General features: G+C 42.0%; 1 protein-coding gene across 1 annotated transcript; it reads right to left on the bottom strand.

Annotated features, from left to right (window-relative positions):
- Window positions 1–1272: 1272 nt before the first annotated feature.
- Window positions 1273–16255, bottom strand: LOC129188051 (matrix-remodeling-associated protein 5-like). Its single transcript, XM_054788031.1, has 12 exons — window positions 15891–16255; window positions 15003–15201; window positions 14725–14854; window positions 13080–13321; window positions 12436–12587; window positions 8451–11761; window positions 7642–7783; window positions 6807–6942; window positions 5569–6699; window positions 5259–5466; window positions 4237–4458; window positions 1273–4145 (listed from the first exon to the last, which is right to left on the bottom strand). Exons 2-12 carry the CDS (start codon window positions 15185–15187, stop codon window positions 2217–2219), a joined length of 7788 nt encoding a protein of 2595 aa, XP_054644006.1. The 5' UTR covers window positions 15188–15201; window positions 15891–16255; the 3' UTR covers window positions 1273–2216.
- Between the last annotated feature and the right edge of the window lie 5356 nt (window positions 16256–21611).

Genomic DNA, 21611 nt, shown 5'->3' with positions numbered 1-21611 from the left:
GAGTGTCTGTGTGTCATTGTTGCTTTTAAAAAAAAGCTATAACGGAAATGCATCACTGGGAGAGATTTGGTCATTTTTAATATTTTAGCATTATAAATTTATTTGAGAAACCTGGAATGGCGAGAGTTAACTTTTTGCTTGTGTGAACTAATTATTGTAAAAGCAGTAATATATGCTTTTGTTTCAATGCAAAAGAAAACCAAGTGCCATCTCAGAGCAGCAAATCACTTTGCTTGCTCAAAAAAAAAACACTGTCTGGGTTCCATTTAAATACACAAACACTAGTTCTCATAGTAACAGATGACAGGACTGGTAATTTGTGTGTTTTGGGGATTCAAGTTTGAAATGGTGCAAAATGTGAACAGATGTAGCAGTAAAGGAAGACAAAGTGCTGGCCTTATGCATCTTCGGTGTCCAAAAATGGTTAAAATGTTGATTAAATTCAATAAAATACCTTTAATAAAAGGGAGTGCGTAAAGGCAGTCACTGTTGATGTACGACTTCATGTCAAAATATCAGAACTATCCCTTTAAGGACTTTTCATAGTCCTTCTTTAAAGTTGTATGCAAATCATCTAAATATCTGCCCTTGTTAAACAGTTTTTACTTGTCCCATATTGCCGCCCCACTCACGGTAGGAACTAAAAATCGATCCATTTTGCTTTGAAGTTGAAATTATTTGAGCGGGATTAAAACCGTTTTCTTTCTTATTCTTTTCTTTATTTTCTCGAGCTGCCGCGCCTCCCCCGAGCCTCACACTTTGATGGATTGCCATGCCCAATTGCTATTGTATGCGTGACTGATTGTATTGTCTCTACTTCTTACGTGGGTGCCTCTAAACTCAATGATTTGTTTGTTGTTGTTGTGCGTACATGTGGACCACGGTGAAAGGGATTACGAAATCATAAGGACTTAATTGGAAACATGTTAGGTCTTTACACAATGGGCCTCATCAACTTTGCACCACAAAGTCCAAGTATGCTTAACTGGGTGGTGGATGTCAATGTTTTTAATTAGCATGGCCAACAAATTTGATGTTGGTATAACTCAAGTCAATAACATTTAGTTGTTTATGTATGTTTAGCAATCTTGTACATGTCAGTCAATCATTAATTGTGTCATCCTGTTATCATGTATACTTTGAAGCGGAGTAATTTGCTGGGGATCTGAGAGAGGACAAGGAGTGTGGAGTCTTTCTGCTGGCGCTGCAGGCTCATGAGAGTTTTATTGCAGTTTCCAGTGAAAAGAATATGATGTCATCATCATGTGTCCCGCCTGCAGGACAAAACCGCTTTACTTGTTCAACAGCTGAGTTTAAAATGAACAAGTCGTTTCTTTATAATAAACTCAACAAAATGGTTAAAACCAGTTTCCAGTTTATTATTAAATTGAATGTGTGTAAAAAATAGAATAAGACTTCAATGTTGCTCGACAGGTTCAACATACATAATATACTTTCTCACAGGGAAACAGTCTTTACAAGAGCAATAATTTAACATGAAAGAAATTAAAATAGGTCGTTACTAGCTGCTATTTTTGTGCACATACCTGGAATAAAATAATTATGTAATCTTAATTGTTGAAATCATTACAAAGATGCATTTTGTCTTGCAAACAAATTTAAATGCCTTCAAATTGTATCTCATGCAGCCTTGTTAATTCTGTAAAGGTGCAGACAAAAAGTATGTTAAAACAATCACAATCATATAACATGTTTGTACTGTTGTTGAATGCAAAATTAAAAACTAATTCAGAATGTGTAACCAGCGAAGCATTATGTTTGAACTTTTACTTGCTCAAATTTGGCAGTTACTAAGTTAGAAACTGTGCAAAAATAATCCTTCAGTGGCAGTATTCCAAATCGGAGCAGATCTTGATTCCTATGCAGGAGCCCGGAAAGAAACGCAGTGTTGTAAAATCATAAATACCTGCAACTTGAGCACCATTTTGAAACGTGTGTTAGCCCTATCATAAAGACAAGGCACATATGGTAAATGCTTACTAGAATCAAATGCATAAACAAAGAATCTTGACTAGCCTGATACAAAACATTGAATATTATTTCGACGTGAAGCAAAAAAAATACCACACACTATATTACTGTAGTCTTTTCTAAACATCAACAGTATCTTAACAGAGCTTTGCAGTTGCTTTGGGCATTGAGTTAATATTACATCAGTCAATGACAGTGGTGCTGTGTCAGTATTCTTCACCGCATTATATAACATGCAGGTATGTCGTCTTGGTGTCCACTCCTATCACATTTTTGGCTGTGCACCTGTAAAATCCTGTGTCCCTACTTGAGGGATTCTGTATCACCAAAGAACCTCGGGGACTGAGATAACGGTTACCATAGATACGAGCTTGGCCCATCACCCTCAGCTGTGTCATGTCTGGTGTTTCCCAGGTAACCATTGCCCGGGGAGTTGCTATGGTGAGGCAGGGCAGCTCCACGGCGACACCAGGACGTGTGTAGGTCACAGGCGAGGGGCCTGTTGTGATGCGTGGCGGATAGGCAATGATTATGACAGGAACTGTGACAACTGAAACGGAGGAGGAATCGTGGCTGGTGGATCTGCAGGTATAGGTGCCTCTGTCAAACACAGATGTCTGTTGCACAACCAGCGTCCCATCCTCTTGGACAAAGTACCGGCCAGAGTCGCCACTGTCACCCCTGGACACCACCTTGCCGTTGGGAAAAGTCCAAGAAAGGGAGTCCTGGGTGTGCTTTGAGGCTTGAGAAAGAGAGCAGGCTAGACGAAGAGTTTCTCCATTTATAATGCTCATCAAAGAAGCAGTTTGGGTGCTCACAGCTGGTGCTGAAACAGCCAGGGGTGCGGGAGGACCAACTGGATCACGGTCTGCAAGCAAAGATGGCCCACGTTGCAAAGGCTTTGGAGGAACAGTAATTCGGAGAGGCAACTCTGGCAATAATGGCCTTGATTCAGAGGCTTGTATTGGGGCTCTTGAGCGAGGTACCGCAGACGAAGTTGATCTAGACACTTCTTGTGGCTCAGTGACCGCCAGCTCGACCTGAATTCTTGTTTCTCCTTTGTCCCCTCTCACTACGCACACCAAGGTCCCACTATCGCTCACGCGAGCTCCCCGCAGCTCCAAGGAGCCATTTCTGTGTACCGTGAGCCGGCTTCCGTAGTACGGGGCTGGCAGGACACCATTACCAGGCAGATACCAGGTTAAGGGTGGGGAACCATGAGATGGACATGGCAAAAGAACAGTTTGGCCTTTCATTACTAACTGCTTCGCTGTTGTTACCACACCCACAAGTTTATTTGGGGAGCTCCCAGTACCTGTGCCAGCAGCACCTGCACCTCCATTGTTCCTGTTTTTATCGTTCATTCCTGAGTTGCTATTGGTCCTGCTTGTGCTAAGGGTTCCTCTACCACTATGATTAGCAGTACTGCTTACAAACACTCCATTTCTTGAAATGCTGCTTATCTTGCTGCTGTCTCTACTGGGGTTTGCATCAGTGTTAGACTTTCCATCTGCGACTTCATTGCTGCCAGCCCCAAGATTGCTTCCAACACTTCTTCCTCCAACTGAGCTCGAACTGTTTCTTGTCGTTGTTTCCCTAATTAAAGTTACAGGTGCATTTCTATTTATGATTCCACTGTTGTCTGCTTTTATGCCTACATTTCCACCACTGCTCACACCTATGCTGATGACGCGACTGAGCTGTGTTGTTATTCCACTGGTAGGCCTTTTGAATCCATTTTCAGAATCAAGACCACTGGTTGCTTTGTTAATTCCACTGCTTGCTCTTATACGACCATTGTTATCACTAAAGGCATTGTTTCCATGACTAGGGACCTCCACCTCAAGGCCCACTACCATGCTTTTCTTCCCTGCTGAGTTGCTTGCTTGGCATGTATAGTTTCCTGCGTCAGTCTTCTGGGCCAGACGAATCTCCAGAGTTCCTCCTGAAGTCACCGCAACCCGGTCAGAGTAAAAACCAGAACTAGCTGGAATGGCACGACGTGCTGGAGAGAACCAGGTCACAGTTGGTGGGGGATCACCCATGGCCTGGCAGCGAATGGTGGCTGTTGCCCCCTGACGTAATTTAATGACTTGATAGCTTCTGTCATCATTGAAGGCTGGTGGAGATCTTGTCATAACCTTGACATTTACCTTCAGGGAAAAAGTTTGAAACAAGAAAAAGTTAAAACAAATTGAATGTGAATAATTGTAAGAGTTTCTCTGTATTCAACTTTGCCTTTACCTTCATGGTATCTTGACCTCCTTGATTCTCAGCATAACAGGTGTACTCCCCTTCCTCTCCCATGCCCACTGCTGGAAGCAGCAGTGTTCCATTATCGAAGACGATTAGCCTTCGCGCCCGCCCTGGTCTATCTGCCCCCTGCAACACACTGTTTACCATTGTTCCATCTGGTAGACTCCAACTCACAGCTGGGTCAGGTCGACCTGAGGCCAAACAGTCCACCTACGAGAACCAGAATCATTGTTTAAAATGGGAACTAATAAGCAAAAGACATTTTCTGAAAGGGTAATCAATTGCAGGGGCATTTGTAAAAACATATTTGAAACATTTGCACTGGAAAACACAACCTACACAATTCACTACACATACATGTAAACAGAATAAGCAGTGGAGGAGTAACAAATTACTGCAGTAAGCTGGTGTCCTCCCTTGCACACCCCCTCATGTTTCTCATTAAGCTTTGACATTAGCATTAACAGCTTTTAAATATTCATTGTCATCCATGAAAGCTGCTGACTGATGAATCAGTGCGACATACTGCACGAATTGGAAACACTTTCTTAGTGAAAAGGAAATAAATATCATTACCTTCAAGAAAATGGAAATCTAGCAGAGGAGACACCAAAATAGCCTCTCTAAATCCCACCTCACCCACCCACCCCCCAGTGCTGACATTCACCCATGATATCGGAAGTATCTTACATCTGATATAACTGAAATTGAATAGAGTTCATGTTTCCTAATCCCTGAAAGTTAGAAGATTGGTTTAAGACATATACTGATTAAATCATTGACCTCAGCCACCTTGGAAATCTCACGTTTGCTACTGCTTAAAATCCACCACTAGCTTTCTTGCTTTGACACTTGATAAATAATCCCTTAAATCCCTAAAAGTTTGAGAATGGTCATTTGAGTGTAGATTTCTAAAAAGAAATCTCTACAGATGTTGCAAACATGACAGACAAAGTTTAAATCTGGTGTAGCATGGTAGGATCAAACACCTAATTTGATTTGTAAGTTACCTTCAATGCCTTCCCAAACGAGACCATCTGATTGAGAGGCAGCTTGTGCTCAATTTTTGCAGGCTTGACAACCACAGAAACACGCAAGAGACGATAATCATCTGCAACCTTGTTACGTGCAATGCAAAGGTAGTCTCCAATGTCCCGCTCTGTCACTGACTGGACCGACAGTGTGCCATTTGGGTGCACCTTCAGACGTCTGTCGAAACTTCAGTTGAAACATGTATGAAAAACAAAGATATAGTGTGAGACATAATGCTGCCAAATAATCATATTACTCATCCATTAAATCATTTCAACCATGGAATACCTAAAATGCATGTCGATCAATTTCCTGCTGGGTGTCCTCCAAATAATAATTGGGGACGGGTTGCCCGTTACAGAGCAGTGCAGCTGCAGTTTCTCCCCATAGGACACAGTAGTGGTGGAGGGCGAGCTGGAGACAATTCGGGCTTTGCTGAATGGAGAGACGGGCATGGACTGTAACACGACTGAAGCGCTGACTTTTTCAGATATGTTTGCAAATCCAAAGGACAGTGTGGTGTTATGGGTAGCCACTGAGGTTTTTGTCAAATTAGTCAGCAGTGAGGGGGAGGTGACGACTGTCCTATTGATCTTTGAGGCTGACTCTGCAGAAGTGAGCTGGTGAGGGTAAGGTGAGGATTTTGAGCCCGTTCCTGGCCCTTTCCTGGATCCATGAGAAGGTGAGAGAGGGGTCGGGTGAGCAGAATCAGGCGGCTTTGAATGGTAGCTGGGAAGGGACGAAGAACTGTTTTTCACTAGAGAGGATGTATCACTTGTCCATACAACTCTTTTCTCTCCATCGGTTTCCTCTTTAATTTCTACTCTTACAGTCCTCGTTTCAGTTCCAACTGCATTAGTGGATGTGCATTCATAAATCCCAGCATCCTTAGGCCCCACTTTTCGGATATGTAGTGTCCCGTTTGGCAAGACAAAAAGGTTGCCATGGAGAAACTGGGATGGCCGAACTTGAGCCCCATCTGGAATACGCCATCTTAAAGTTGGTGGTGGGGCGCCTCTAGCGGAGCAGTGTGCATAAAGAGGTCTCCCTGGAGCCAAGAGAAGGCGTTCCTCTCTGGGTTGCTGCATCACCGGGGGCAACGACGATACGTGCAACCGAATAGAAGCACTGGCGGCACCGGCTGAGTTGGAGGCCACACAACGATATACCCCGCGATCACTTGGTAAAGTTAATGAAATATGAAGGGTTCCATTTGGGTCCATACTGATTCGATTGCTCAAGTTGGCAGTGAAGGTCAGGACGGAGCGATCCGGAAGAACCCAAGAGAGCAGAGGAGTCGGGACACCACTAGCTTGGCATTCCAGGTCGACCTCTCCACCTTGATGGACAGTGGATTCTTGATAGCCCACCATCAGCATTCGAGGGGGACGTGACCATACTTCCAGGGTGGTTAGCAGCCTTTAAAAACAAAACAAAACAACATCCTTCGTGTGCAAAGGTTTAAATAGCCTCATAAGGTCGTCATAAAGTCTCTATAATTTGCATTCAGAACTTATAATTCTCACCTGTCGCGCCCTAGGAAGCTGTGTGCGCTGCAGATGTACGTGCCCCTGTCTTGTAGCTGAACATTTTGGATGACAAGAGTGCCATTTGGTAGTACTTCAAACCGCTGAGACCTGGAATGGACTGACATGACTGCTCCTAAGAAACAGAAACCAACAGACAAACCATCAGTAAGGGCAACAGATGCATAAAGAAATTAAACAAGAGATGGACACTAATTTATGAAAACAAATTTTGAGTTAATTATGTAGTACTTAATATTTTCCAGATCTGCAAAAGTCTTAGGCCATCATTAGCTTTGTTTTTAGCAACGTGTTTGTGTAATTCTGTTGACTGTCTCGTCTTACTATTTCCTGTTTTCCAGCTGACGAAGGAAATGACAAAATTCATTAAAAAAACAGCTAGTGGTGGACTAAGACTTTTGCACAATACTGCATTGTGTCTTTCCCATATGGTATATCCTACATGTTCAGTATGAGTGTCCTATGTATATTCCTTGTATGTGTGTGACTGCAAGCTATTGTTTATTTATTCTATGTCTGTGTCAAAATCTCTAGCTGTATACATACAGATGAAATTGAAATTAGTTTCCAGAAATGGAAAAGCTATTGTTGGTTTGTATGTTCTAAGTAGGTCCATACAGTATTGCTGAGTTTATAATTCAGTACACAAATCAGTCATCCATCTTGCAGGTAGATGTTGGGCATACATCTAAATTTAAGATAAGACTTTGAGGCCTCATTTCCATGTACTGTTAATGTAATGTGTGTTTTGTCTCTTGACAATACGTACACTATGTACGTATATGTTGAATCAAATGTGTCTACATCTGCCTACCTGTGGCGACCTTGGTCCATGTGATGGAGGGTTTCGGTTGTCCTTGAGCCTCACAAGCTAGTCTTGCAATGCTTTCTGCTGGGAATGACACGGTTCTGATGTGTGGGTCAGCAATCTTTGGCCTGGATCTTAAAACTGGTGCCTGGCAACAATATTTTTGTAATCACATAAAAGATTAAAATGTACTAGCATGATACAAAAGGGTGTCATTGCAATGCAAATGTTTGATATAAAATTACTTTTGGTTCAGATTAAAAGTTCCTCATCTGTGAGGGGTTCATCATTTTGGATTGCACAGCTTTGTAAATGAATTAAAGTCTCATTGCAATAAATCCCATGGGATTAGATTCTGACGATGCATAATGCTGTTGTAATGGAGCATGTGTTTTTCATCTCTTCTTACTGACAGTGTACTGAAAAAACCCAGAAATTGAAGAACTGCCATAAACATCCCTTAGGTTTAATAGCAGGTCATGTGATCACAGATTAGACTATTTTCAGATCTATTATGCATTTTCTGCTAAGCTTTTTTCCCCTTGGCTTGCACATTTGGGTGTGTGTGTATGCTTATAACTGTTTTCTGTGCCAATGCCAAAGCTTTAATCTACATTTTAAGTATGCCCTTAAAGAAATGTCAAACTTTCTAAATGACTGAAAAGACCACAGAGATTTGTAAATAATTTAGTTTGTTCAAATTAAAGCAAAGTGTTTTTAGCTTTGTTAGTGGTCTTACTGTCGTATGTGTTGGTTTTACGACACATTTGGCTTAAATACTCTTTAAAAAAAAAAAAAAATCCATTAAGACTCACCCGTGGGGAGGCAGGAAGAGGAGATGGAGACCACTGTGGCCTGCTGCTGTGTGAATCTGGAATGAAATTAGCTCCAGGGTTTCTCCAGTCAGTTGGGGGTCGACTCTGGTTCGAAGTGCCAGACACAGGCCTCCCTTGGGGGTTGACCTGGCCGATGCTTGGCCTCTCTCTAGATGACGTAGCAGTGCTTGAAGTTATTGTTGTGGTGGAAGCAGAGGATGCACTGCGTGTAGTTGCCCTGGTTGTAGTTAATGTAATTTTGGTAGAGGAAGCACCAGAAATAGAAGTGCTAGTTTTTGAAGTGGGAGTGCTAACTAAATTCATTTGGGGATTATCTTGGAATGGATCTGCTGTATCTGTACCACTGAAAGGAGTGGTCGGGGGGAGGGTAGTGGAAGAATAAATGGGAGCAGTAGATGTAAGAGTTGAAGACGTGGCATGTTTGGTAGTGGTATATACAGGGGTAGTCATGGGAGACATTGTCGATGGACTAAAATATTCAGTCATCGGGGTAAATGTCCTCAATGTTGAAAGTTTGTCATCTAGAGCTGCAACACCAGTACCACTGGTAACATAATTATTTGTGGAACTGATTGAAGGAGTTGTCAAGGAAACAGTGGAGGATAGCGTGGTCAGGAGAGTAGTAGAGAATTGAGACACATTCCGTCCAACATCAACCTTTGTTTCCAGCCCTTCACCACTTTTTCCCGGGGATTCATCATCATGTATGCTTGAGGTGTTTCGTGTTTTTGTGTGCTCATCGTGAGAGTCATCGGTTACCGGTGATTGTGACTTTGCACTGTTAGTTGTGTTGCCTGAATGAGTCATCATGTCTGTATGTGTCTCTGTGTCAATGTGAGGCAATGAAGTCGGGGCGGAGAGAGTCGGTGAGGGCAAGTTGGCTGTTGAAAGGGTGATACCAAGAGTGGTTGAAATAGAAGGAGTTGCAGAATTTACAATCTTAAGTTTTGGAGAAGAAGTAGTTTTAATTTGAGTACCGGTAATCTCTTTCTCCATAGTAGGTAGCGATGTGGTGAATTTTGTCACTAGAGTGACAGTGGTGCTATGTTTTGGAGAATCAGGCAGAGGTTGAAAGGGTGTCATAGGTCGCCCCCTTGGCCTGCCGATGACTCGCCTCCGCTGTCCGATCCTCCTGCGAGAGTTCCATGGGCTTTGAGGCCGTGTTTTTGGAACTAAATTAGGCATGAATCCCCTCTGTGGTTTTGAAAGTCTGACTATCGAGGAGGTGGGGTTTGCTTCCTGTTGCTCTCCTCCAGCTGGATCTGGGTCAATTTCATTAGTTCCAAAGTTTGGTGTTAAGGTGACTGGATTTGTCTGTGTTGTTTCGTGGAGCTGTGTTGCAGCCTCATTCTCATATGTCTGTGTTTTCAAGGGCCCATTGTTTGTATGTCTCTCATAGACTGTTTGTGTCCTAGTTTCCACTTGTGTTGCGTCTTCTATTGCCTGAGTGGGATAAATAGGCTGTAGACTTTCCTCTCGCAGAATAGCATCATCAACTGACGACCCTTCCATTTCTGGTCCGTCTGCTCCTTCCCTCCCTGTGTCATCGCCATCCTCAATTCTTTCTGTGTTTTCTTCTCCTCTCAATGATTTTGCTGTGGGATTTTCTGTTGTGATATCCTCACTGTTGTTCGTGAGTGTAGTCTTCTGACGTATCTTTGCCAGTAGGTCAGCCCATTTTTGAGGGTCTATTTTTTGTTTGTTTGTGGTGATTCTAGGCCTATTCTCATAGCGATTTCTTCTCTGCTCAGGTGATAGGGGCCTCCCTCCTCTCCTCAAGGAACCTTCTCTCAAAGACCCTCGTCTTAGGGATTTACCAGCTTGAAGTCGTCTCTTTGAAGTATGTTGAATAGGTCTTGGATGACTCCTATTGACTACAGTAGTTTTCTCTTTTTCGTCTTCTACTTCATCCCCTGATCCTTCCTCTATTGGATGTAATAACGGTGCTCGTATCTTTGTTGATCGTCCGGAGGCTGACTGTGGCCCCACTGGAACATCGCCAAGTGACAGAGGCTTCCGTAGGTTTATTTTTAGGTCCATGGACAAGGAGGCACTACCATACTGGTTAACAGCAACACAACGGTATTGACCGGCATCTCTCAGAGAGGGGTTAGAAAGAAATAGACTCCCATTTGATTGCATCATAAGTCCATCTGATACTGCTAATCCCTTCCAAACTATATTCCCACCTGGTAACACCCAACTTGTGTGTGGTTCTGGTGAACCAGATACCTTGCAAGATAGACTGACAGGCTGCCCAGCTGCTCCTGTGACAGGAGGTCCAACTTGCTCGCCTGTTGGCGGGGCAGAGGACTCCTCAACTATTAGGCGCAGAGGGAGAACATCTGAATCAGTTCCAGCCTTGGCTAAACAATAGTAAATCCCTGCATTCGAGAGTTCCACCTTCTGCAACAGGAGCCCAGTGCCAGATGCTTGAATCCGATCATCTTGACTACTGGAAGGGGAAATAAGTTTTGATCCATCTGGGAGAATCCAATGTACTTGGGGATTACCAGAACTTAGAAGAGGGCAGGAGAGCTCCAGCCTAGAACCTGCAATAGCTGCTAGTGCTGTGGTGGTATGGTTAGTTGAGATGAGTACCCATGGGTGAGAAGCAGTGTCAGATGATGCTGTATCTGCCGTGGGGTCAGGACGAGTGGAAACCCTTGTGGAGTATATAAGGCTGACTGTGTGCCGGCTAGACTGTGCTCTGTTAAGCTGAATTCCGATTGCCTGCTGCATTAACCAGTGTGGTCCTGTTTGGACAGTGGCTTTGACTCCAGTATTATAATAACCCTCTGTCTCTGTTGTCTGCCTGTAGCGGTATGCCAGCTCTGGAGGTTTATTCAACATGATTTCCCTCTCAAGGTGCACTGCAGTCTCACTATAGTAAGCCAGGATCCTCCAAAGACTGTCATAGCTCTCTCTTTCCATGGGGCATTCCAGAGTGAGAGACAATGCCAAGGCGACAGGAGAAGAGGAGGGAAAGGAGAGGTCCGGGGCAGGAAATTCATTCTGGGAGTCCGCCGAGCGAGTGATGTTGCAGCGCAGTTCGACACTGTTCCCCTGTTGGTCCGACAGGCCAAGGGAAGCATTGCCTAAAGGGTTTCTGAACAATTCAGCCGATTGGATTTCACTGACTTCTACTTCAGAATGTGTTTCTTCTCCTCGCAGGGTAATCACAGGGGAAGTGCAGGTCAGATCTTTCTGTTCAAGCAAGCTTTGACCTTGAAGGGCACTTGGTGATTCACATATTGGACATTGAGGACCTCCGGAACATTTCAATAATTCTAGTTGAAAAGACAGACAAAAACAGATGAGAGAAAGTTATCCCTTTTTCCATTATATGATAATGTGCACATTTCATCTGTCTGTGCGTGTCATTAATGCCAGATTTAGCATGCACGCTCTTCTGTACTATTAATTACACTTCATATCACTTAGTAATTCGATATGGTTACTTAATCTGCTCATAAATCATAAATATGCAAAACCTAATTATTCCACGGCAAGCATTAGCCTTTGTTTCAACAGCCATGCACACAATGCTGCCAATATGTGTTAGTTATGGGAGGTTAAGTCTAGCATGTCAAGGAGAGACATTTCAAATTCTTGTCTTCTTTTGAATCCTCATGAAAGCCTGAACTAAACCAGAGATTCAGCATATGAGAGGAAACGGGGAGCTTGATTTGAATCAGATGGAAGAATGTCAAAGTATGCAAAAATGCCATCTGATATATTTAAATGTAAATGCAATACATACATCAAGTTACAAAGCGTATTACAGGCTCATCAATCAGTCAGAAAGTGACACTCACGTGTCTATCTGCATTCCTGATGGTAATCCTTGCCATTTCTATCCCCTCAGATTTATTTTAATTTTACTAGCATAAGAAATGGCCATTATTGAAGGACAACACGCAAGAGGAAACTCAAAACATTCTATCGAGTGCACAATAGTAACCTTGGTGAGCAAAATGCCAGGTGGGGAACCAACTCATCCTGCAGTCGCAGCTCCAGGGATTGGCCTGCAGCGCTACTGTTTCCAGCATGGGAGCAGTCTGAAAGGTGGTCCTGGGGAGGGTGCTTAGACTGTTGTTGGACAAATCTAAGTGCCTACAGAGGGGAAAATGCGTTAAGATTTACAGTTTGTCAGCAAGGAAGATGAAAGACCGTAATGCTGCAGTTAGCAACAATAAGGCCAGACTTGGGAAAAAGTGCAATGGAACACCACCTGAAGTCAGAGCATTTGCAAAGTCCGAGCAAGTCAATGTAACCCGACTTAACCAAGATGTTTGGTGTCACAACACAATGGCAATGGCTCTACATTTAACAAAAACTGTTGCTGGAAATAAATTGTCTCTTGACAAACAAAGCTATCCTAAATGTTTTTTGTTTACATTTGACTGGAATGCTTTGAGGTGGGACCTCAATGGGATGTTCCCAACTTTCCAACAGTCTTGAATGGAGCATACTGTAAATCAGAGAGGATCTAAGGGCAAGTGGGAGTGTGATGTGGCAAGAAAAGCTACAAATATGATTTATTGTGTTTTCGTGCAAATATCAGACTTTGCAGTCAAACAAAGCTAATTGTGGATTGCGACCGACCTGAGTGTGGAAAAGTAGTATGTGTTGAGTAGGGAAACTGTGCACAGAGCTTGGGGATGAAGCTGATGCAGCCTGTTCCCTTGCAGACGGAGCAAACGGAGGCTTGGCAGCTGGAGCAACGCCCGAGGGTGGATGTACTGGAGGTGGTTGTGATCCAAGTACAGACGCAGTAGCGAGGTCAGGCCAGAGAAGGTCTGGGATGAAGGGATCTCTGTCAGCTTGTTGTAGCTCAATTTTAGTATCTGTGGTGGAGCAATGGTGATATTAAATGACAGTACAAGAAGTTTGCATTTTAAACCAAGGACTGTGACTCTTGCTCTTCCAGTGTCCATTGTCAGCTCCTGGGAAGAGCTGACAATAATTCAAGAGGGTGCACGATGATGAAAAACACATTGTGGATTTTCTGTGCAACTTGAGGATAAATCATCTCCCCGGGGGCTTCAGCAAGTGGAAAAGATCCAGCTGCTGACAATTGTACAACGTGACGATGTCAGCATACAGAAAAATGGATTCTATTGTCACACTGCGGCTAATATATCCTCATTTACTGATAAATGAAAGGAGCAACGACTTGGGTAAAATCTCTTGCCCTCAGGTTTCTTTTAACATGCCCACTGTGAGCGTAATGGACTACTGTCTTATGCAATAGCTGCATTTCATCCTTGCATGCATCCAATAAAGACATCATTCACATAAAACCCTGTGCTGTTATAAATGCTGTTATACTTGTTGTGTTAGCAATGCTATAATGTGACTATAATATAGAGTGCAAACCTCAGCCAAGGCTGGAAAGTGGGGAAAAAAAATCTTGTGTGTCAAAAAAAAGTGTCATTTTTGTGTTGTTTTATTGTTTTTTAGTAAGCAGTCTACTCCCTGGTTGATGGACAGTTAACGTCGAAAAATTTACGCCAGAATTATTTATTTATTTTTTAAAATTTTGCACACTCCAACGTGGCCAGACCACACCCGTGCCCCATGCGAAGGTTCATGCACCACCCTTCTACATTCTTTGATCTTGAAAGAAAAAGGTCATTAAAACAGCAGAGCTGGTGATGGCCCAGCACAGCCGTGTTAGTACAGGAGTCCCTGAGTAGCTTTTTGCTTAAGGCAAGAAAAAAAAGACATGTGTTTTATTCCTGGTTTTTCATTTTTACAACTTCAAAAACCTTCACCTCCGCCAGGGGTGTCCAAACATTTTCCACCGACGGCCGCATATTGAAAATCAAAGAATGCAGGGGCCACTTTGATATTTTTATGTATTTCAAAATTTTATAAAAAGGCTTTATATATTTAAAGACAAAACTATTTCATCGTTAGTTATTAATATCAACATTTCAGTTTATTTTCTTTACATTTTGCCTTGTTGCTCTATTTTTTCCATTTTTGCTGGGTTTCTTGGTTTAATTTCATTTCTACAATGTACCGCGGGCCAAAGAAAAACAAGCTGCGGACGCAAATGGCCCCCCGGGGCCACACTTTGGGCACCCCTGACCTACACAGTAAATGTACTGTATGACAGAATGCATCTTATTTTCCTGATATTCAGCATCGCAATTGCGTTCAACAAAAGAGCCCAAAGTCATTTATAGCGATGTATTGAATTGAAGGGCCCTTATGTTCGGCCTCATATGGAGTCCCGTCTTACCTGCAGTGATTTCAGGTCTTGGAACAGTGCATCTGGCAGGTTGTGGATGACATTGCTGTGCAGCATCAAAAGCTCCAACCTCTTCAGCCCGGCAAGTGTGCTGTCCTGGATCCTGCTGATGCTGTTGAATCTGCAGGTGCAGCCCCCACAAAAAAGCAGTTCATCATCAACCTAACAAATATTCTTTACTTCCACTTTGTTGTGGTTTGGCACCTCCTCTCTGTGTTAGCGCAGTAAAGAAAATACACCATCTGACAAACTTTGTGTACAGCCGTTACCCCAAGTTGATGCGCCGTGTGTGTACAGGCAGTCCAGGAGGGACGGTGAGCAGAGAGCGGAAAGTACAGTGGACTTCGCTAGCCTGGTAGCAGTTACAGCTCCTGGGACAAGCCTGGGCCCCGGGGGCCAGGAGGGCCAAGAGTGCAGCAGCCAGGATACACACATCACTGTGATACATCTTCATCTTCAAGGTTAGCACTGATGGGATGATGAAGACCTCATTAAAGGAGTGATTGTTTTGATTTGATAGGCATTGAAACACTTTTTAATTTGCATGGAGCTTTGGAGGCGGCACAACACATGGCCTCCTCATGTTTGGGAACAGCCTACTGTTATTGCACCTGTCCTAAACCAAATACAACTTCACGCCTGCTAGACTAATTTGCTGTAAGAAAGTAGAGCACATACGATGCATATCATTAAGTACACTTGCACAAACAAATGACATCCAATCCTGTACCACAGATAATGACCACTTTTGATTGACACTGTGATGTAGTAATAATAAGAATAATAGCAATTATTGTTAATGACAGCAATGTAGTGGCTGTAGTATGCAATAGTGTAGAAAGGCAGTGCAAGGAGCAGTTTACAATCTACATTTTTTAGTGATTAAAGTCAAATGGCAGTGAAAATAGTAAAAACTGTCACTCTTGTGCAGTTCAACACCACTACAAGCCACTCTCTGACTTGGAGGTCAAGCTGTGCATTATTATCATTATCTTGTGTATGTATATAGTTTTTGTGACCGGCTCTCTGGCAGTGTCAGCTCTCATATAAATCATTCATTCCACTATGCCAACTTATGCTCTGTGTTTCAACAAGGTTTGCAAGCTGGATAAACTATTGCAATGTGTAAAAAAAGAAAATAAAAGTTAAAAGCTTACCTTACAGTCCTTCAATCAATGGAGTGACTTATCTAACACGGAATAATTCATTTTCCCCATCAAATGCGTATTTGGAGTCCCAAAAACTGCGTGGATGTTTTTTTGGAACGCAGTTACCTACTTGAGTCACCCATTTGCTCCGTCTTTGGTGAATTAAAAAGTCCACACAAAGTTGTCACGGAGGTAAAGAAACAACAAAAACACACAATAAAAGTCTATTAAAATGATCCACAGCCGCTTTTAGTAGCATCCCATCGGTTTCCCTGTGTGTGGGTGTGTGTTTGTGCGTCCCGGGATAAACTGGAAACTCCTCCGCTAATGAGTGTGTGCGTGTGCGTGCGTGTGTATGTACGTGTGCGTATGTGGTGAGGAAAAGGAGAGTGGACTCAAGTAAACTTGCAGAGAGCCTCTCGCGCTTAAAGGAGGGGCTTGACTTTACTGTATCTCTTCAATGGGAGTCCCTCTCTGCGTGTTGTAATGGGTGGGAACGTGTTCACGTCACGAAATGCAGTGTTCCTCAATGTTGGACACGTTCTCCGGCATTTATTTGGTGGTGTTTTGTAAGAACAACGACACAATTCATCCTTGAATGACTAAAATAATAATAGCCGTCTAATACTTTATATGAGGAATTAGCGGAATGTGCGGAGCTTGTAGAAATATTTTCAGAAAAAAAATACAAATGGAAAAAATAACTAAAAACTAAATATATGCATAAATAAATATGCAAAATTATTAAATAGCATTTTGTGCAAGGGTAGAACGACTATTTCTATAAAAATATGTTAAAATAATATTTAAATGAATACAAATGAATAGATAATATATTTTTACATTATTTTTCTGAAGGGCTTTGAAAAGCTAACATAATAATTTATCAAAAATAACAAGAGTGTCACAATAAAAAATATTAATGATAAAAACATAAAAACCAAAACAATTAAATAGCATTTTGCGTATATCAGTACAATTATTCTTTAAATTAGTGAAACTGTATAACAATAAAATATTATTAATAATAAATGAATATTAAAATAAGTATACTGTATTTGCATATACAAAATAATAATAGTGTGCTGGGATTGAACAATGAAACTAGTGGTATTTAGAAACAATTATAAAAACTCAATTTATTCATAAAATATTAAAAACACTTTGTATAGGGGTTTTAAAATTTTAAATGCTTTGAAAAATACATATAATCAATAATTAAAATGAAGTAATATTGTCCACATTATCATATTAATACATGTTGAGTAATGCAATAAATATCTAAATGAAAACAAAAATGAATCGTAAATCAAAAGCGACACTTTAAAATCCATTCCTAATGACACACGCACACACAATTACATTACATTCAGTCCCAATAGAACTTTGGTCTGCTCATTCATTTGTAAAGCCTTAATAATTTAATTTTAAAATCCCTGCAGGAACGCGGGAATGCACCCAAGATTTCTTAAAATAGCTTCCACAATTCTGTAATGCAGAACTTTGAGAGTAAAACCAGCACGGACTTTGATTTCATTTGTTGGGTCGGCGAATTGTCACTGCAACGTTGCTCCACAAGTATAATGTTGTGTAGAGTAGCTGTTGTGTATTTCGCATAGTTTAAATGTGTGAGTGACGTCACGTGATCGTGAGCGACCATATAATGATCCAACCTCCTTGTGAGACACTACAGGGGAGAACAAAAATAGATTGATGTCCCTCAGCTGTTGCCTCCTGTATGGGCGCAGTAGGGCCCCCTCCCCCCTCACATGCTCCACTCACTTTTCCAGTAGACCCATTTTACACGCAAGAGGACTTTTTAGTCACGGCTGGTCAAATATTATAGCAAACTGTAATTGAGAGGTAGAAAGCAGATGCAAGAAGGAGGTCACATCTGAAGAAGGACTGAGGATGTCTTGTGATTGTGGTTATAGAATTGGGAGGCTTGATCACCTCAGATGAGGAAACATCTGCAAACATCTTTAAACAGGAGATGTTGTGCATTTTTACCAGATAATTATTCTCAGATGAATCTCTGCACTGTTTTTATTTTCCAACATCTCCAGCAGGCTTGCCTCTGCAGGCGAGGTTAATGCATGACGAGCTGACAGTTCCTATGCTGCACTGCAGCTGTGTGATGTACAGTTTCAGAGAGACTCCGTGTTTGTCCTCACATCACACTGTTGTGGGCCTTAATGACTGAATTTGTCAGATTCTAGTGAGCTGGTCTGTTTCCCAAGGACAACTTACACCTATCTTAAAAGTGTGTACCGTCCTTTCATTTTAGCAACCAGTAAACCTTCTCAAGTTGTCAGTGTACAGCTTGTATTTCAACTCAGAATGACTCCACACATCCATTATTGTTTAAATCAGTGACGTGCGGCCAGGTTCGTGGCTGGTGAGGCACTGACATATCCCATTTAAATGTTTTTAATGTATGAAATTCAACACTTTATATTTGAAAATGAGTGCAAGCGCGTATCCTCCAGGAAAAACTGTCCCTTTGTTTGTAAAATCCTCCTTATGTTGTTTAAGTAGTCTGTCAGCAGCTTTGTGAGATTGTTTTGCACTTCCCAGCCACCGTAGCTGTGCCACGCTGTAGAAACACGGCAGCAACAAGCACCTGTCAGCTCACGTGCGCCGCCGCCCCTTCATCGTCGGGGGAAGGAGAACTGCACTCCTAAATAACGACATGCTGACAGACAGAATTGCGCATTCAGTGCGCTCCGTGCAGTGCACTTATGGTTTGCTTGGCTGCGTACTTACAGGGATAGTTCAGATTTACATGAAGTTGTATGACATCAGCAGTGTAGTGCATCGACAGTGGCTTGCTCCCCACTTGGTCCTGTGAGCCCAGCTCTGGTCGGATTTCGGTGAAGAGGAACGTAGTTCTGGTTAGTTGCTGGGGACACTTAAGTAAAGAGTTTGGCTCCTCAAAGCAACATGCATTCAAAAGAGGAACACATTTGCATCACAAAAATGCCTCCTCGAAAACATCGGACCTCACAAATCTCTCGGCGTTACTTTTGTCTTTCGTCGTATCAATGCACGCTGTTGCCTGTCCATTGGTGTGTGAGTGATGAAGATGGCTGCCACGCTCGCATCGTCATCCGCTGTGAAACACATACGGAAACTTGACGGCTGCGGCGCTCGCGCAGCGGATGAAGATGCGAGCATGTTCATTAATTAAATTAAAAATGAAATAATTTGTATTACATGTGTGTGTGTATATATATATATATATACTGTATCTGGTGTGTGTGGATGTATATATATATATATATATATATATATATATATGCATATGTGTATATATATGTGTATATATAGTATGTGTATGTATATATAGTATGAGTATGGTGTGGTAGAGCCTGACTTCCAGCCCATCAAATACGTTTGGGATGACCTAGACCAAAAATAGTGAGCAAGCAGTCACCTCTGAACTCACAAATGGCCAAAAAAATTCCACAGACACACTCTAGCATTTAGTTGGAAGTCTTTTCAATCCATGTATCGTTAGGAAGCCTTGAGTAACACAAGTCTTCAATTATTAAACTTGTAATTTACGTTTATAATACATTTTACGTCTGCTCTCATTCTGTCACTAAAGCTGCAAGCAATAAAGATGTTGGCAAGGGAGGTGGCGACGGCGCTATGTCATCTCTGGCTGCATAAAATACATCACTGCCATAAAACATGACGATGGTGTCATCCATTACTATGTTAATGTGTTGTTCCACCTGAAAATACCATATGGTAAGAGAAACAGAAATGCAACATGTGACCCGAGCCCTCCTCTTCCTCTGCCTTCTTTTCTCTCAAGGTCATTTAAAAAAAGTGAAAACAGGAATAGAAGGCGCAGAAAAAGACGGAAGCTGAGAGCTATCCTTAGATGAAGTGAGACGCTGAATTACTCATGACCTGCGGGCTACAAGCAGGTTGAGGCTGTGTTCTTGTAAAGTGGTTCAACACAGCAGTGACAACACATAACCATTACCACATAGTATTTAAGACAGGATTCACTGTCGCATTTGTCAAACTCCGTATGATGTAGTCTCAGGCCTTTTGATAAACATCAGTAGTTTTATTTGAATGCTGACTTTGCTGTTAAAAAGTATATTAGCAGCTTCCCAGTTGCTGTATTTAATGTCCAATTAGAGCCGAGAACATAAACTAACAATGCCTAACTTTCAGCTACAACTTTCCAAGATTTACAACTTTAATGACAGCCACCCCTCCTGAAGTCGGGGGTGTTTCCTGTACTAAGCCTCGGGGCAAGTGGGGGCAGCAGGACCGAGACACTGTGGCCTATTATTGATTTGAAGCTCCATGGTGGGTCAAAGGTTACTGCTTTCTAGCTGACTTATGAGAGCCTGAAGTTTTGTCCAGGATGACTTTTTGGACGTTCACTTCACGTCTCCTTTAAAGTGGACCTGGACAACACTTAAAGTACAAAAAAAAACTAGAAATACAGCGTAACCTTTTGAAATCACACACAATCCAGATAATGCAAGTGTAAAAATAAGTTAACCACTGTTACAATAAACTCAATCAAACATTCAAGTAGGAGTACGTCGATCAGGGTTTTATGCTGCTGAATCCGATGCCGATCGTCCACGAGTGAGGTTAACACAATTCCAAGGGCCCCTGACTGCCAGGAGCCATCAAAATATTATAAAATAAATAGGAGGGGCTCAACGTTCTGGCCCAGAATACCTGACTGCAGCTCTGCTATTGGCTATATGATGTGAAAAAAGGAACCATAAAATCACCTTCATTTAGACAAAACACATTTTACACTCTTCTCTCACTATATCGTGTTTTTCAGAAACAAATGAATTAATAAATGATGGCTGTTTTGTGGTAACATATTGAAATACAAGTAATATGTAGTATTGTGGTCACTAGGTGGCAGTAATGACACAGTTACCTTACATGACATTACCTTACATTACCTTAACACTGCATGAAGTCATGAAGTCTCTATCATGTCTGACATGATAGAGTGAAAAAAATGTTCTCCTCCCATTCCGTGTGGAAGTGGTAAGTTTTTGGCTTAAGTTTAGAATAAATCATTTTGAGGCTAACTGTATCCAATATCTCGGCAATGAATTTATCACGGACATCTTCTTTAAGGAGACTTTCTACGTGAGACAACATTGTCTGATAGAGCGCTTCAAGGCAGAACTTCCAGGTAGGAGTAGTTTGGTTTTAGTGAGAGAGCAGTCAGCATAACCCGGCGTCTGCCACCACTGAAAAAGGCTGGTCATCTTGTCCGATGAATTCAATTATTTTTAGGCCCGTACTAATCTCGGCTGTTCGTTCGGAGCATCCCTATATTCACATCTTAACTTCAACAACAAAGGCGTAATGTTAAAGTGAGTCATGTTATAGATGCTCCTCACTTGTGTTAAAAAAATATAAAAAAGGTAAACCACTGTAAAATGTAAAAACCAAACAGTCTACCTTAATTTGTGTTGGTGATGAGGCAAATAGTGATGTTGGAATCTTACAGCTGTGAATGTAAATCTGCGTGCTTCAACATACATAATCACCCATACAGGAATCATCCAGTGGGATGGTGGTGACCACTTTGTCCTACATGTGAGCTATGTTATAGAAAACAAAGCAAAAATATTTAGTGTTATGTCTTCTAACATTACAACCATTTTTATTTCTTTTCAGTGTGGCCCCAATTCCTCTCTGTAATCTTCTGATGCGGGCAGAGTT

This window comes from Dunckerocampus dactyliophorus, chromosome 9 (genome assembly GCF_027744805.1).
Source record: "Dunckerocampus dactyliophorus isolate RoL2022-P2 chromosome 9, RoL_Ddac_1.1, whole genome shotgun sequence".
In the NCBI taxonomy this organism is placed as follows: Eukaryota; Metazoa; Chordata; class Actinopteri; order Syngnathiformes; family Syngnathidae; genus Dunckerocampus; species Dunckerocampus dactyliophorus.
The sequence above is the reverse complement of the archived record's forward strand: the minus strand, read 5'-3'. Positions and strand labels throughout refer to the sequence as shown.